The 17183-nt window shown below is 38.1% G+C and overlaps 7 protein-coding genes across 7 annotated transcripts; 3 read left to right on the top strand and 4 right to left on the bottom strand.

The window, feature by feature from the left end:
- Positions 1–430: 430 nt before the first annotated feature.
- Positions 431–1772, bottom strand: GCK72_000282 (uncharacterized protein; the record flags this gene model as incomplete). The annotated part of the gene is made up of 3 exons (XM_053722388.1): positions 431–544; positions 1089–1322; positions 1506–1772. The coding sequence occupies 3 exons, from the start codon at positions 1770–1772 to the stop codon at positions 431–433; spliced, it is 615 nt and encodes a 204-aa protein (XP_053591033.1).
- A 3097-nt stretch (positions 1773–4869) lies between these two features.
- On the top strand, positions 4870–5711 carry GCK72_000281 (uncharacterized protein; the record flags this gene model as incomplete). The annotated part of the gene is made up of 3 exons (XM_053722387.1): positions 4870–4880; positions 4923–5510; positions 5555–5711. 3 exons carry the CDS (start codon positions 4870–4872, stop codon positions 5709–5711), a joined length of 756 nt encoding a protein of 251 aa, XP_053591032.1.
- Positions 5712–6652: 941 nt separating this feature from the next.
- Positions 6653–7800, bottom strand: GCK72_000280 (uncharacterized protein; the record flags this gene model as incomplete). The annotated part of the gene is made up of 4 exons (XM_053722386.1): positions 6653–6809; positions 6854–7294; positions 7483–7680; positions 7724–7800. The coding sequence occupies 4 exons, from the start codon at positions 7798–7800 to the stop codon at positions 6653–6655; spliced, it is 873 nt and encodes a 290-aa protein (XP_053591031.1).
- A 629-nt stretch (positions 7801–8429) lies between these two features.
- GCK72_000279 (uncharacterized protein) lies at positions 8430–9913 on the bottom strand (the record flags this gene model as incomplete). The annotated part of the gene is made up of 4 exons (XM_053722385.1): positions 8430–8586; positions 8954–9547; positions 9592–9792; positions 9837–9913. 4 exons carry the CDS (start codon positions 9911–9913, stop codon positions 8430–8432), a joined length of 1029 nt encoding a protein of 342 aa, XP_053591030.1.
- Positions 8985–11951, top strand: GCK72_000278 (uncharacterized protein; the record flags this gene model as incomplete). The annotated part of the gene is made up of 3 exons (XM_053722384.1): positions 8985–9057; positions 9104–9429; positions 11757–11951. 3 exons carry the CDS (start codon positions 8985–8987, stop codon positions 11949–11951), a joined length of 594 nt encoding a protein of 197 aa, XP_053591029.1.
- GCK72_000277 (uncharacterized protein) lies at positions 11801–13342 on the bottom strand (the record flags this gene model as incomplete). The annotated part of the gene is made up of 3 exons (XM_053722383.1): positions 11801–11914; positions 12427–12729; positions 13181–13342. The coding sequence occupies 3 exons, from the start codon at positions 13340–13342 to the stop codon at positions 11801–11803; spliced, it is 579 nt and encodes a 192-aa protein (XP_053591028.1).
- A 2726-nt stretch (positions 13343–16068) lies between these two features.
- On the top strand, positions 16069–16634 carry GCK72_000276 (uncharacterized protein; the record flags this gene model as incomplete). Its single annotated transcript, XM_053722382.1, has 2 exons — positions 16069–16233; positions 16389–16634. 2 exons carry the CDS (start codon positions 16069–16071, stop codon positions 16632–16634), a joined length of 411 nt encoding a protein of 136 aa, XP_053591027.1.
- Positions 16635–17183: the final 549 nt, after the last annotated feature.

Below are 17183 nucleotides of genomic sequence, written 5' to 3'. Positions count from 1 at the left end.
ATATTTTTTCGAAAATTTTGATTTACGAAAGTAGATCAAAAATTTCTTAGTAGAATGTGCTCCTATCAAAAAGATAAAAATCATGTTGAGCTGAATATGATCTAAAACCGACTTTAAAAAAAGTAAATTTAGAAGTTCGAAAAGATCAGTCATTTCATTTTATCATAAATAGCAGACCTACTTTTTTCATTTTTGAAAATAAATTTAGGAGATCAAAACATCGGCGCTCCACATTTCGAGTGTCATCCTACTTTTCTTGATAATTGATTTTTTTTCGCTTTGTTTTCTGTCTCTCTCTCTCTCGCCTTTTCAATTTTTTACTTGTTGAAAGTTGAAAACGTTTGTTTTTAAAGAAAATGTACGATTTATACTTCAAATAATAAAAATAAATAAACCAGAAAGATGGGAAGTCAATTATTTACAGTACACTTCAATCAAATTCTTCTTCCTCCTGTGGCTGTTCGATTCCGAGAATCGGCATGGCATCCTCTTCAATGGGCTCGGCAAGAAGGACGTCTTGGAAAGCTCGGTCAGGGAGGACACGCTGAAAATGACAATTTCGGGATAAGTTATTTTTTTTGTTTGAAACTCCAAACCCTTAGTCTTGGCTAGAGACGTTTTAGAGCACCACGGTTTTCGCAAGATCGCATAAACCCTCTTCTGGCAAATTCTTTATTGAGAAAAAACGTAATGCTCGAAAAGAGTACATGCCGCCGTGAAAACCGTGAAGTTCTATTATGACTATCTGTACAAAGAGAAGTCCTGGCCTAGGATCCGACAACTCGGTCATCGTAATATCGTACTACAAAAATGACGTCATGTAGGCACAGGTGAAACGAGTGTTACTGTAATGTTTTACCTCAAATTTCCCCCGAACTATTATTGACGCCATTTTAGTGCGGAAATATCACGATGGCCGAATTGACAGATCCTAGACCACGACTTCTTTTTATACAGCGTTTAATAATAGTACTTAATCTAAGAAAAATCCCCAGCTTTTTTCTCTAAATCTCAACGTTTCAGAATCTGACTCCACACTTACCGGCATTCCTCTGAATGGCCCCGCCCGGAACTCGAAACATGATTACTCGAGGATGAACTCGAACCAGCGGTGGATTCATCATGATAGCAGCCAGTTGAGATTCGATGTTTCTCATAAGGCGACTCCTTTCGTGCTTCTGACTCAATCGGCGGTAGTGACGTCTCATGTTTAGTAAATCTTCTCTTGTCAGCTGGCTTGTTTCGCTCCGAACTATTTCCTCACGTTCAACCGGAAGGTCTAACCCCGAGATGATGTGATCGGCAAAATCCATCACATTGTTCTGAAATTTCCAAGCTCATGACGAGGTAGAGTTTTTTGGAAAATAGTTTGGGTTATAAGAATCAAACTTCACTCATCATCATCTCGTTATCTTCAGGCACTAGGCCTTAAAATACCGAATCTAAGACGGGACAGACATTTTCGGTTTTTTGTTTGAACTTTAAAATTCAAAAACTTCACTCACTGGAATTCCGTATGCTCCATCATCACGTTGTTCTTGAGTTCGGGATCCACGCCGGCCTCCAGACCTTCTCACCTGCCCCCCACGGCCTGCAGCCCTTCTCGTCTGCCCCCCACGGCCTCTTCTCATTCCTCCACGCCAACGTGCAGCTTCACATGTTTCAACAACTTCTTCATGGCTGTACGGAATGTCAAGGTCCCAGTAGACGGGGCGATTCCAATCCACGGTCGAATTGTTCTGAAAATACCGAACTCGAGACGGGAAAGACATTTTCGGTTTTTTGTTTGAACTTTAAAATTCAAAAACTTCACTCACTGGAGTGTTATATAACGCATTCTCTGTAAGACTCGAGCATCGTCATAGTACATAGGGGCCTAGAGTCTGTGAAGAAGTTAGGGCTTGCATTTTTATACAAACTTGTATTATGGGCCTCTAGTAACCCATATCCACAATATTGGCTCCCGGCTCGCAGGCACGGTAGTACGGTAGGTGCTCAAAGGTGCAAAAATGAAATTTTTTCTGTTATGTCGTAGAAAGCTGACATTTTTACCATGTTTTATAGGTGTAAAATAAAGTATTTCCACAAAGTTTCGAAACATGGTTCAAAAAATTTCCCGAGTTGTAAGATAAAATCATCAATTTTTAAAGAATTTTTGGATTAAATTGAAAAAAAAGTGCCATTTTTGAAATAACATGTCTGAGTATTTTTTTGTTTTAAATGAACCACTTAAAGTCCTTTTCGAAAAACTAGACAACGCCCTATATCATCGATTCCCAACAGTTGAAAAGTGACAAAGTTGAAAACTAAAAAAATCGAATTTTCGAATTTTTCATTTTTCTTTTCACAAATGAATAGTCCATGTTTTTTTGAGTATTTTTTGTATTGACACTTTTAATTTTTCTTCACATTGTCATACTAAAAAATTACAATTTTTGAAAAAAAAATTTTTTTGATGATTTTTTTTGTGAAAATTTTTTTTTTCAAAAAAGTATAAAACTGATAATTTATTGCAAAATTATTTTTTTTAATTTCAGAAACTATTGTTTTAACTCAATTTAGGTGTTTTCATAACAACTACGGATAAGAGAAACTCGAATCACAACGACCCCGAATCACCAAAAAATTTTGGAATTTGTTGATTTGTTTATTTGAAAAAAAGAACCAAATTTGAAGAAAGCATATAAGGTTCAAATCTGTCGTTGGTTGTCTTGTTTAGTTTAATTAATAGCGTTTTGGAAATCACTATTTCCTCCGCTGTTCTCATCATACACCTCCTCCGAGTCAACAAATTTTTTCCATCTCTACCGATCGGTGCACCGAGCCGTCCGCCAAAAAAGAAAGTGAACAAAAGTCAAAGATAAATCGGGAAAAAAATGAAACATCGTGAATAAAAAAAATAATAAAGAAAGACTTTTAATATTCGAACTCCCAATCGCACAGAGCAGTTCTGATTCGGGGTCGTTGTGATTCGAGTTGCTCTTATCCGTAGTTGTTATGAAAACACCTAAATTGAGTTAAAACAATAGTTTCTGAAATTAAAAAAAATAATTTTGCAATAAATTATCAGTTTTATACTTTTTTGAAAAAAAAAATTTTCACAAAAAAAATCATCAAAAAAATTTTTTTTTCAAAAATTGTAATTTTTTAGTATGACAATGTGAAGAAAAATTAAAAGTGTCAATACAAAAAATACTCAAAAAAACATGGACTATTCATTTGTGAAAAGAAAAATGAAAAATTCGAAAATTCGATTTTTTTAGTTTTCAACTTTGTCACTTTTCAACTGTTGGGAATCGATGATATAGGGCGTTGTCTAGTTTTTCGAAAAGGACTTTAAGTGGTTCATTTAAAACAAAAAAATACTCAGACATGTTATTTCAAAAATGGCACTTTTTTTTCAATTTAATCCAAAAATTCTTTAAAAATTGATGATTTTATCTTACAACTCGGGAAATTTTTTGAACCATGTTTCGAAACTTTGTGGAAATACTTTATTTCACACCTATGAAACATGGTAAAAATTTCAGCTTTCTACGACATAACAGAAAAAATTTCATTTTTGCACCTTTGAGCACCTACCGTACTACCGTGCCTGCGAGCCGGGAGCCAATATTGTGGATTTGGGTTACTAGAGGCACATAATACATGTTTGTATAAAAATCTGTCCCTAGGGCACACGTTGCTCGAGTCTTACAGAGAACGCGTTATATTGTCCATGATCTCGAGTTCGGGCTCCACGTCTTCTTTCGATTCTTCTCGTCTGCCCCCCACGGCCTCTTCTCATTCCTCCACGCCAACGTGCAGCTTCACATGTTTCAACAACTTCTTCATGGCTGTACGGAATGTCAAGGTCCCAGTAGACGGGGCGATTCCAATCCACGGTCGAATTGTTCTGAAAATACCGAATCTAAGACGGGACAGACATTTTCGGTTTTTTGTTTGAACTTTAAAATTCAAAAACTTCACTCACTGGAATTCCGTATGCTCCATCATCACGTTGTTCTTGAGTTCGGGATCCACGCCGGCCTCCGGCCCGTCTCGTCTGCCCCCCGCGGCCTCGTCTCACGCCTCCACGCCGACCACCACTTCCACTCGCAACGGCCTGAAATTTCCGAATTCGTAAATGTATGTCATACCAGATTTAGCAAGGTCATAGCTAGTTGAATCGATTCTTGGTTAAGCATCGAGATTTCAGATTAGTCATTTCAAAAGTGTTTCCGAATGAATAGTCTGATAAAACAGGTACTTGTCTGCACTTGGTTCAGTAGACGGTAGGTCAGGTAACAAAAGTCTGTGCATAGAAAATCTCCTCTCCTCTTTAACACTCTCAGAAAATCAATAAGTGCGCTTCATTGAGATGGGTCTGCGCGCAGGGTCATTGACTGTAGGAAGGTCCGTACGTCACCCTTCTCATTCCACTCATTATTCTATTCTTCCCCCAACATGTCTGCCATCCCTCTATTGAAACTGCCTGTATTATGCATTAATGAAATATTAATCAATACCGATATCATTTCTCTGTAAGTTACAACCTTGAAAATAGACACTAATCAATATTTTCAGTGTCAGTCTGTCTCTATTGAAACTCCCTATATTATGCATTAATGAAATATTAACCAATGCTGATTTTATTACTCTGTAAGTGTCCATCGACATGGTGACTAATATTTTTATTTCAGTGTCAGCCTATCATTAATATCCAAAAGATCCAAGCGACTTGTGAGAACAACTAAAACATCTTTAACTGGATTTAATATAGAAATCAAGAATGATGTGACTCAAGTTCAATTTGTTACATCCAAAAAAGAAGATGCGGGAAGTTGGTTTTTCAAAATAGAGGAAAAGGAATGTATTGATGACCAAGTGATGGAAATGAGGTATGTTCTGATTGTTTGTTCATCCAGATGTCCGTTTTTCAGTTTCAAATATGACGTCATCCACTCATATCATTCAGCGGATGATATTCAACAATCAGTGAAACTTGGAGTTGAATATCTTAAAGATTTATTCAGAAAATCTACTATATTTGAAGTTTTCCTTTATCCGGATGATTTTTCTGCATCCAGACGTCCCTTTTATACGGGATTCAATGAATCTGACAATCTTTTCATTGAAGGAGACAAGACAATTGAGAACGTTGATCTGAAATCAATACTGGAAAATTTGAAGGTCAAAAATCAATTGACCCTGCATATTCCAGTGAATTCATCATTCGAATGCAACACAAATCTTCTCAAATTCAAATGGCTTACTTGTTCATATAAAGAGATTAGTAGTCGATGGATAACTAGGGAAGTACTTGTGAATTTGAAATGTACTCATATGCAATTCCATTACACTCTTCTGGAAGCCGATGACATCATGCCATTCTTCGAGAAATGGTATTACTCTGATGATACAGAATTCACTATATTGCTTGTAAAAACAGATAAATCGTTTGCTGGAATAAACTTTGACAGGTTCCATCCAACTCAATGGAATCCCGAACAACGAGGTCCCAAGTTCTTGTGAGTTATGGTTGCTTTCGACTCTGAAACTATCCAATTTTCAGATATACTCCAGATTTCGCTGTCGACTGTACCAGTGGAGTAGATATAATGAGAAAAGATGGTTTACTGTGCACTGTGGACAACAGGATTAATGTCCTTATCTTTGCTGTCTGGCACAACCGATTCCATGATGTTTCTGGGGTGTCGAGAAATCGTTAAAAGCTGTATTTGTTTTTTTGTTGATGGTTTGACCTCGAAAAGTGAAATTTCTCAAATCGGGGATTCTTATATCAATAATTGATTGATTTTTATTAATGAAATAGTAATTATGTAGAAAACTGTGTATTTATTGATTCATTCAGTCTTTTTGCTCGTTGTCTTTTTACCAGAAGCTAGCGCCGTTTACACGTCTATTTTTCTGACTCTGAAAAGATACAGGCCGTCAAAGAAAGCACCTCGAAAATCGCTATCTTTTGAATTGAAGACTTTGACAAGCTATAATTCCGAGGGAAACGTTTTTTGATTTTTTACACGCCAAAGATTATTGTAGAATTACTTAAATTTGTCAATTGAACTTAGGCACAAAATGCCCAAAAAACTATTTTTCAAAAATTATTGCTGAAAAAGTCATGCTTTTCGGGAGAAAGTCGCTTCATCCGGGCCGGAGAAAATCGGTTCGGCTCGTCACAAGTACGGTTACAACGATGTAGCGTCACGGATATCGAACAAGATAGATATCAAAACCTTCAGTTCTGTTCTAGAACTGGATTGACTTTGAGGGATGAATTCGAACTGATAGAACAAACTGTTCAGGAGGTTTATAGGGTTGGTAAACTCAAGCCACCTTAAGAATTGAGAGTAACTTAGGAAACAATACAGCATTTAATACGAACGGTTTATTTTTGTACTCGCAAATGAATAACTTCTGATAGTCGATCGGTGGATGACTAACTTCCGACACTAATTGATTCAAAATCAATTGTTCACATCGACAGTGGCTCACATGGAATATACTTTTGCTGCTTAATGAGTTTTCTAAAAATAAAATGACCCTAGCCAATACCAGTTGTGAAAATAATGATAGAATATTATTTCCACGACACAAACAATCATTTTTTTCATTAAAAACAAACAAAACCCAACAAAAAAAAATACAGCTTTTAACGATTTTTCGACACCCCAGAAACATCATGAAATCGGTTGTGCCAGACAGCAAAGATAAGGACATTAATCCTGTTGTCCACAGTGCAAAGTAATCCATCTTTTCTCATTATATCCATTCCTCTGGTACAGTCAAAGGCGAGACGTGGGGTATATCTGAAAATTGTATAGTTTCAGAGTCGAAAGCAACCATAACTCACAAGAACTTGGGACCTCGTTGCTCGGGATTCCATTGAGTTGGATGGAACCTGTCAAAGTTCATTCCAGCAAACGATTTATCTGTTTTTACAAGCAATATAGTGAATTCTGTATCATCAGAATGATACCACCTCTCGAAGAATGGCATGACGTCATCTGCTTCTAGAAGAGTATGATGGAATTGCATAAGTGTACATTTCAGACTCATCAGCACTTCCCTAGTTATCAGGTGGCCACTGTTTTTTTTATCCAGACAAACGAGCTGTTTGAATTTGAAAATATTCATGTTGCATTCAAAAGATGTACTTGTTGGGATCATCAGAGCCAATTGATTTTTGACCGTCAAATTTTCCATTATTGATTTCAGATCATCGTTTTCAATTGTCTTCTCTCCTTTAATAAGAAGATTGTCAGATTCATTGAATCCCATATAAAATGGACGTCTGGATGCAGAAAAATCATCAGGATAAAGGAAAACTTCAAATATAGTAGATTTTTTGAATAAATCTCTAAGATATTCGACTCCAAGTTTCACTGATTGCTGAATATCATTTGCAGAGTGATATGAGTGGATGACGTCATTTTTGAAACTGAAAAAGGACATCTGGATGAACAAACAATCAGAACATACCTCATTTCTATCACTTCGCCACCACCACTTTCCTTTTCCTCTATTTTGAAAAACCAACTTCCCGCATCTTCTTTTTCGGATGTTACGAATTGAACTTGAGTCACATCATTCTTGATTTCTATATTAAATCCAGCCAGTGATGTTTTACTTGTTCTCACTAGTCGTTTGGATCTTCTGGATATTAATGACAGACTGACACTGAAAATATTGATTAGTGTTTATTTCAAAGGTTGTAACTTACAGAGAAATGATATCAGTATGGATTAATATTTCATTAATGCATAATACTGGGAGCTTGAATAATGGGATTACAGTCATTTTGGGGATGGAGAACTACATGAATAGGTCCGTTTCAATGGAATGAACAGAAACACTCAATAACTGTCTGTGCATCAGAGAAACTCTCCTCTCCTCGTTCACTCCCTTAGAAAATCAATAAGTGCGCTCCATTGAGACCGGTCAGAGACACTGTCATTGTGTGTCCATCATTCCTCTCTATTTATGTAATACCCCTCCCAGAGTTGTACGGAATGCCATTTTTCAGTTTTCGGAATACGGAATCCGGAACCGGAATCAAATTTTTGAAATCCGGCATACGGAATCCGGAACCGGAATGACAAAAAACCCGGAATTTCGGAATTTCGGAATACGGAATTCGGAATGATTCGATAAATTTGCAAGGCCAAGTCAACTTCTGAATTCCGGAAAAAAGAGACTCAAAAAACCGGAATCGGAATAAAAATTTTCATTTTCCGGAATCCGGAACCGGAACCGGAATGTCAAAAAAAACTCGGAATACCAGAATCCGGACAACTCTGCTCCCTCCCCGAAATATCTGTCATCCCGTTCTTCAAGCTCCCTGTATTTTGCATTTACATCAAAGCTTGCACGATTAATTTATTAGAACTTTTTATTAGTAAATCAAATCTGAAAGTATGCAATACACATTACACAATAATCGAAGTATCTGAAATATCCGGAAATCGATTCTTCCAAACACCAAAGAATAGTTGAAGATTAGTGAATCGAATAGTACATAAAGATCCGTCTCTTCTCAAGTAATCAGTTCCGTCGGAGCAGTCGAAAGCAATGGTTTCTGAGTCCCTGAAAACGAAGGAAAACCGTCTAGAAATTGTCTCAGTTTTATAAAAAATACACCACCGCGATCGTTACAAAAAGCAAAAAATAACTGTCTAGAGAAGGAATCGAACCTTGGATACATTTTTGGTAGCCAGACTCCTTACCAGCTGCGCCACTTGGGACAAGGAGGTGGCGCCGCAGTGGGGGTGGTGATGAATCTCCCGGCCGTCCGCCGCGGAGTGGACGAGCTTATCACAACCCTCTAAGTGCCGCCCGCGCCTTCACCCCTTTGGTGTACCCGGTAACGTCTCTGACCAGCAATCTGGCATCCAGGGTTCGACTCCCCCTTCCGCCAAACTTTTTTTTCTTTCTGTTACAAGCACTAACATACCGAAAATATTGTCCCCGTAGCTCCTCATCCCATGGAATCGATGGAATGTCTTCGAAAGTCAGTCCAGCTAAAGGAATCCTGTTCTGAATGTGCAACATCTCGAAGTTAGTTTCATCAGAACGGTACCAATCATTGAAAAATGTCTTGCAGTCAGCTGCAGTCAGAACACTGTCAACCAGATATATACGGGTGACGCATTTCAGACTGAGCAGTACATCTCTAGTGATCCAATCACAACTACCTCCTTCTCTTCTATCACACCTGAGTATCTTATGGTGAAATTTCTGAAGGTTACATTTGAAGTCTTGATTCACTGGAATATCCAATACACATGCTTTTTTGAATTCCAGATTCTCCAGAATCCCTTTCAAGTCCTCGTTCCTCATCGCCTTCTCTCCTTGGATATGGATCTCCTCACATTCATTGAATCCTTCATAAAATGGTCGTCTGGATTCTGGAAAGTCATCTGGATGGAGGTAGACATTGAGAATAGGCTTCCTGAATAACTCCTTTGAAAAGAAATTGATTCCTGTGCTAATGAATGATTGAATATCCTGTTCATTGTGATATGAAGCGATTGCCAACTCATCGAAACTGAAAAACAGAGGACATCCGGATGAACAGATAAACTGACTTACCACATATCCATCTGATTACTACCATCGAATGGCACCGTCTCATTATCGGTTACATAAAACCAGGAACCCTCGTGTCCATTTGAAGAAATAAATCGAATTTCAGTCATTTCATTCTTGATATCCACATGCAATCCGGTTAGTGAGGTTCTTATAAAATTCACAAATCGCCTACATTTTTCTGATTGTAAGCAAAAGTTTACACTGAAATAGTATTAGTGGGTTAGTGCGAGGAAATGTTGACTTACAGAGAAATGATATCGGTATTGATTAATATTTCATTAATGCATAATATAGGGAGTTTCAATAGAGGGATGGCAGACATGTTGCGGGGAAGAATGGAATATTGAGTGGAATGAGAAGAGTGGCATACAAGACCTTCCCACAGGCAATCTCCCTAATCGAGAGGGGTGTTAATGGAGCGCATTTTCTATTGCTATTGATTATTGTGTGTGCGTATATAAGAAAAAGAGTTACGAGCTTAGCTTCCTTCGTTAAACTTTGAAAACCTATAACTCATAAGGTATTGAAGATTTAAAAAAACTGTAAACTGAAAAAATGTAGAGCGTAAAATTGTGCACATTTTGTCAGTTGCCCATTATTTGGTAGCGCTCTAAGCTTTTCAGATATGGGCTTTAAAAGAGAAGAAGACTGAAAATCAAAGATAACATTTCTTCTGTTTTGCAAGTTTGTTATAAAATATGGTATTGATTTTTGCGTGACAAATTTATATACGTTGTGTAGCTCAAACATAGATCTTCATTTTTGTAGTTGACAACTTTCCGATAGCTATTCACGTTTTTGAGATATGCGCCTTTAAAGATAAGCTTGAGGGAGAGTTTTCAACTTTGACAGCTCATAACTTTGCAAGATTTAGTCACACAGTTATGAAATTACAATGACAATGTAGATCAAATCTACTCAGGTATTTTTTCGCACTTTGCCCATGAAATGGGCAGCATGGCGCAGAGAAAAGGGCCGCGGGGCCTGCCCTACGCCGGCACTAGTGCCGATTTTGAGGGCCACATGGCCCATTTCGTGGGCAAAGTGCCGAGATTTGGTACAACGAGCGGCATTTCTCTCCTTTCGCACTAGCACTATAATTAACCAGATTACACATTTTTGTACTTTTCTACTATTTATTCATCAAAATTAAACAAAAAATAATCATTTCAGTAATAATGGGGAACTAGAATGAACTAAAATAAACTAGAATTTGTTAAACTTTAAAATGGGGAATAGGAATACAGGAAAAGAATATGATTTTTAGTAAAAGTTACAAATAAATAAATTAAAACGAAAAATCTAAAGTAAATGCGAAAATTAACAGAGACGAGCAGTGGAGTAGCCGGAGCGCGTAGTTGATGAAGATGCTCGTATTGCTGAATTTATTTCTTGTTCCGCTGAAATTTGTCAAAAATTGAAAGATAAAAAAAGAAAAATTTAGCGTCTTACCTGTTTTATCGGCGGATCTGTGTAGATTGTCTCATCTTCTAATTGAAAAAAGTAGCATAAAATAGAAGGACGAAAGAATTGAAAAAGAAACGGAATAAATTAGAAAAATCGTGGTGAAAAATCAGCGTGTGCTGTAGAGCGCGATTTCTCAACTTGTGCCCACTTCGGGCCAATGTGGTGCCCAACCGGGGCCAAACAGGTGCCCAACTCGTGCCCACATCCGACCAGCCTCTCCTTTCGGCAACCAACTCTCCAGCTTGTGCCCAACCCGCGCCAAACTAGTGCCCACTGGGCCATGTGGCCCTTTTTGTGGGCAACTTGCCCCATTCAATGGCCACATGGCCCTTTTAACATTTTCACTGCCCAACCCTCGCCAAAAAATACCTGAGTAGAGCTCCATTTTTACAGTTTATAGTTTTCCGCTGTCTTGTCACCTTACTGAGATATGCGTCGTCAAAGATAGGTACCTATGGCGGCGAGAGAGCTGTAGTTTACGGTGTTAAACTTTGAAGACCTATAACTCATAAGGTATGAAAGATTTTAAAAAGTTGTAATTTACAAAAATGTAGAATGCGAAGTTTTGCACATTTTTTAGTTAATAATAAACAGATAATCAGAAAATGATGGACAGAAATTCATAAAATCATACAAAATAATCATAGTAAACAAAAGTCGGTTAGTTGTTGAATCGTCCTGAAATTTTCGAATTCCAGACGGAGTATAGATTATCCAAAGGTGACAGAGCGAACTTGGGGAATCAAACTCTTCGAGCTCTTCGAGCTCTTCCACCTCTTCCACCTCGACCTAGTCTTTCTCTTCTTCGTCCTCTTCGTCCCACGGCTCCTGCCCTGTCGCTATTCGCCAACACCGCCTGTAATTTTCGTAAATTTATGTCATATCAGGCTTGACAAGTTACAGTACCGGACAAAAAGGTTTTCAACTTTGGCTGTTTTCAGTGTAAAATGACCAATTTTAACGGTGTATTTTGGTGTCATCTGATTGTCCGATAAGCTCAAGTTTATATGAGTTGGACAGAACAAAAATAGCACATCATTTTTGTAGTTTACCATTTTTTTGTAGGTACACTACCATGAAAGTTATAGATTGTCAAAGTCAACATCTCCAAAATTTTGTTAATTTGCATTGAAATTAGTCAATTTAAGGGAGTAATGGGTTTCTTTACCTGTAACTTTCATGGTAGTGTCCATACAAAAAAGTGGCCAACTACAAAAATGATGTACTATTTTTGCTCCGTCTAACCCATATTAACTTGAGTTTGTCGGACAATCAGATGACACCGAAATACACTCTCAAAGTTGGTCATTTTCCACTGAAATTGATACCTTTTTTGTCCGGTACTGTAGGTAATCCGGTTACACTTACTCGTCCATCTCTCCGTGAACCTCTTGCGACTCTCGGTACCCCGTTCCGGACGATTCCTGCGTTTTGGGGATCGTTTCTGTGCACGGGCTGCTGCTCAGCCTCCACTGGAGCCCCGATGCGACGCAACATATCTTCCAACTCGTCCGCGACATTGGCGACCTCATTGAGAACCATCTGACGAGAATTTTCTAGTTGCTGTCGTTGCCGTTCCTCGTCGTCGTTGTTCACGATCACATCCTCTCTCTCCATATCCATTTCTACCTCCTCCGCCACCTGATCTGCTCCGTCGTTGCGGAATCCGGCCTGAAAATTTTGGTCTTTTTTTGTGAATTTCGATCTAAATACGATACTTGCAAACTGGCTCGTAACTCCCTTGAAACTCAATATTATGTTTGAAAAATATACGAAAATGTAGATTTCAGCGAGTGCTATGTCCGTGACCTACTACGGGCCGGATGGATATTTGTTAATGTGCCGCGGGCCGGGAAAAAGTGCCAAAATACGCCAAAATGGCCAAAAAAGCCATTCTAGCCCGGCCCGCGGCGCATTGACGAACGACTATCCGGCCCGTAGTAGGTCATGGACATAGAGCTCGCCGAGATCTACATTATGGTATATTTTTCAGACCATAACATTAAGTTTGAAGCGAGTTACGGGCCGGCCCGTTCTTGTCCGGTTTGCAAGTATGGTAAGAAGCGTGCCGTGCTAATAAAAGCTTTGGATTTTCATCATTCAAAAAATCTTTCAATTTGACCTCTCCGCCGATTGTCCTGTTGAAATCTCCTTCTCCTCGTTCTCCTCTTCCAGCTCTTCCTCCTCTTCTTTGCCTTCCTTGTCCCACGCCTCCTGCTCTGCTGTTATCCGCCTGTAATTTTTGTAAATTCATGTAATACCAGGATTGTTGTTGACATAACATAATCATTTTTACATTTCTCAATAGCCTTTTTTCCATACTTGCAAACCGGGCCGACACGGGCCGAAACGCGTAACTCACTTCAAACTCAATATTATGAGCTGAAAAATATACCAAAATGTAGATCTCAGTGAGTTTTATATCCGTGACGTACTACGGGCCGGATGGTTATTCGTTAATGTGCCGCGGGCCGGGAAAAAGTGCCAAAATACGCCAAAATGACCAAAAAAGCCATTCTAGCCCGGCCCGCGGCATATTAACGAATAGCCATCCGGCCCGTATTATATCAGAGACATAGAACTCACTGAGATCTACATTTTGGTATATTTTTCAGCTCATAATATTCATTTTGAAGCGAGGTACGGGTAGGCCCGTTTCGGCCCGGATTGCAAGTATGTTTTTTCAGAGATCAAGACCAAAAAAAACCTCTGAAATTCGTTCTGGATTGGCCATTTTTTTTACGAAAAAGTTGCTTTTAATTTTTGTGCTAGCCAGGGCTGCGGCCGAAAAAGTAGGCGGAATTTTTTCCGTCTAAATAGCCTCCAAAACCCCGAAACCCCGTTTAAAAAAGTTCTGAAACTTATAAATAGGGAAAAAAAAAACAAATCAAGCTTAAAATCAAATTTTTTGGGGAGGCGAAGTTTTTTAAGAGCCAATTTTCATAAAATCAGAGACCTACCATTTTGTTTTTTTTATTCCACCGTTGCAGACAAGACATCTAGAAGACCTCCAAATGTCCGTTTATATAAATACACAAGAAAAACAAATACGTGAATAAAAAAGAAACTTTATATGAGTTTCAGATCATTTTATATTTATTTACTATATTTTATTTTCACATTTTGCAATGACTAAGCGGAGTGTTAGATGAGTCCTTTGTTTTACTTTTATTACTACTCAGTGTTTATTTTTTCTACTTTTTGGCTTTTTTTCTGGATTTCTTACTCTCTCTCTGCCGGAGTCATTGTAAAACGTGCTAATAAAATATAAAATAAATACAAAATGGCTATAAAAATAATATAAAGTTTATTTTTCATATTTTATTCAAGTATTTGTTTTATATGTGTATTTACCAGGAATGTTTTTTTTTGGAAAGTGAAGAAACCGAGATCTTTGTAGAATTTTCAAAATTGTTATATATTATATAAAATATTGCCTTTCAATTTTTTATAGGGAAGACGGAGACGACGACGACAATGGCGAGAAATGGAAAAGACTCGGAAGAGCACATACCGATAATTTAATAAAAGCGTTACATTTTGATGGATTTCCTTAATATCACATTGTAGATCAAACCTAGATCTTCAATTTTGTAGTTGACAACTTTTCAATAGCTATTCACATTTTTGAGATATGCGCTTTTAAAGATAAGCTTGAGGAAGCGTTGCTCAACTTTGACAGCTCATAACTTTGCTAGATGTTGTCTCACAATTATGAATTTACTATGACTGTGTAGATCAAATCTAGAGCTCTATTTTTGCAGTTTACAGTTTTCCGCTATCTTGTAACCTTACTGAGATATGCGCCGTCAAACATAGGTACCTGGAAAGCGGATCGAGAAGGGAAGGAGAGAGACGCAGAGAAACGAGACGCCCTCCTCTTTTCGCACGCTCTCTCGCCCTCACCTAACTTTGAAGACGTATATCTCAAAAGTGGGCGGAGCTATCAAAAAGTTGTAAACTACAAAAATAGAGATCTAGATTTGATTTACACATTCATATTAAAATCAATAAAATCGGTTTATAAGAAAAAGAGTTACAAGCTTAGCTTCCGTCGTTAAACTGTGAAGACCTATAACTCATAAACTATTGAAGATTTCAAATAGTTGTAAACTACAAAAATATAGAGCATAAAATTGTGCACTTTTTGTTAGTTGAGCATTATTTGGTAGCGCTCTAAGTTTTTCAGATATGGGCTTTAAAAGAGAAGAAGACTGAAAATCAAAGATAACATTTCTTCTGTTTTGCAAGTTTGTTATAAAATATGGTATTAATGTTTCTGTGACAAATTTATATACGTTGTGTAGATCAAATCTAGTTCCTCATTTTTATAGTTGAAGACTTTTTGATAGCTCTTTACGCTTTTGAGATATGCGCCTTTAAATATAGGCGCCTGGCAAGCAGGTCGAGGGATAGTTGCTCAATTTTGACAGCTTATAACTCAGCTAGATTTTGTCACACAATTATAAATTTACTATGAGTGTGTAGATCAAATCTAGAGCTGCATTTTTGCAGTTTATAGTTTTCCGCTATCTTGTCACCTTACTGAGATATGGGCATTTAAAGATTGGTAAGTAAGTGACAAGTGACATAGAAAAGACAACAAACTTGTGAGCTGAATTTGATCTACCTACCAAAATTTACATTTTTGAACGTCTTCTAATTATTCCATCCTGAAATTCTTGAAAAATGTCAATTTTTCAATCCCTCTTTTCTTTAAAAAAAAATTTGATCTACAAAACTTGAATATCCAAAAAAATTTTGTCCTACGCCTAAAATTTTTAATTTTTTGATCTCTCATAAAAGTTTTCCAGGCGGTACAAATCACCGCTTTGCTCTCATTTGAATCCCATCCTCTCTTTTTTTGATTATCGATTTTTTTGTTTCGTTTTGCTTCCTTTTTCGCCCCACCCCTTCGTTTTTTTTCAGTTTTTAAAAGAATAGTATTAAAATAAAATACATAATTTATGAATCAAATAAATAAAACCACCAAATAATAAAACATGAAATATGCAAATATTCACATTGAATCCCTTGGATCCTTCGGAAGCTGGAATGGAAGGAAGGGCATCTCGTCTGGAATCTCCTCATCGAGTGGTGGATCGCGTCTTTGCTGTTCTCGATCGATTCCGAAGTCGTTGTCCAGGAGCTGCTGAAAACGATTTGTTAAAACTGGTAAGTTGTTTTTTTTGTCAGACGCCCAAAAATTTCAATTTTTCGATGCTCCGCCCACTTTTTCTGATAGTTTAGAAACTAGCTGAAATTGTGGATAATATGGAATGCATTCTGAGCGTCAGTCACAGTTTTTCCTTATATAACTAAATTTTCAGAGCCGAGATAATCGATTACACTTACTCTGCCGTCTCCCCAAGGCCCGCCCACATGAGCTCTCACGACCATCGGATGGATCCCTGAACGATGGCGTCTTCTCAATTCCTGGAGTTGGTGCTCCGCCTGTCTTTGTGCCTCCGCGACATCAGCAGCGAATTGGGCGTCCACTTTGTTGGCTTCGATCTCCATCAGAATCGCCACTTCACCTCCAACATCATCCTCCAACTCCATCAGTCCATCATTGACTTCCTCAGCCATCTCATCATCATCAACTCCTCCAACTTCAACTTATCGTCCGACCGGCAAGTCTTCGTCACGTAGAATGACCATCTCCGAGATAATCGATTACACTTACTTTGCCATCGTCGAAATTACTTCCCGGCACATGTGGTCTTGGATGGGTCCCTGGCACATGTTGCCTCATCAAATCCTGAAGTTGGCGCTCCGCGTCTCTCATAACAGCGGCGGCTTGTTCGGCGAATCCGGCGTCATCCATCAGACCCACACCCTCATCCATCTCATCATCAACACCTCCTCCAACTTCGACTTCTCTTCCCACTGGTAAATCTTCGTCACGTAGAATGACCATCTCACCTCCTCCGGCTGGTACGTTTGGCAACTCGGCCTGAAAATTTCGCAAAATTCATGAAAATTTTTGAACTTCCTTTGTGAATTTCAATCTAAGAGCATTATTTCGCCTAATCATTTTTTAAGTCAGAAAACTTTGAATTTCTAAATTCGAAAAATCGTTTCGTTCGACGCTTCCTCTCCACCAACGTCCTGTTGAAACTTTA

The sequence above is a fragment of the Caenorhabditis remanei genome, chromosome I, assembly GCF_010183535.1.
Source record: "Caenorhabditis remanei strain PX506 chromosome I, whole genome shotgun sequence".
In the NCBI taxonomy this organism is placed as follows: Eukaryota; Metazoa; Nematoda; class Chromadorea; order Rhabditida; family Rhabditidae; genus Caenorhabditis; species Caenorhabditis remanei.
The sequence above is the reverse complement of the archived record's forward strand: the minus strand, read 5'-3'. Positions and strand labels throughout refer to the sequence as shown.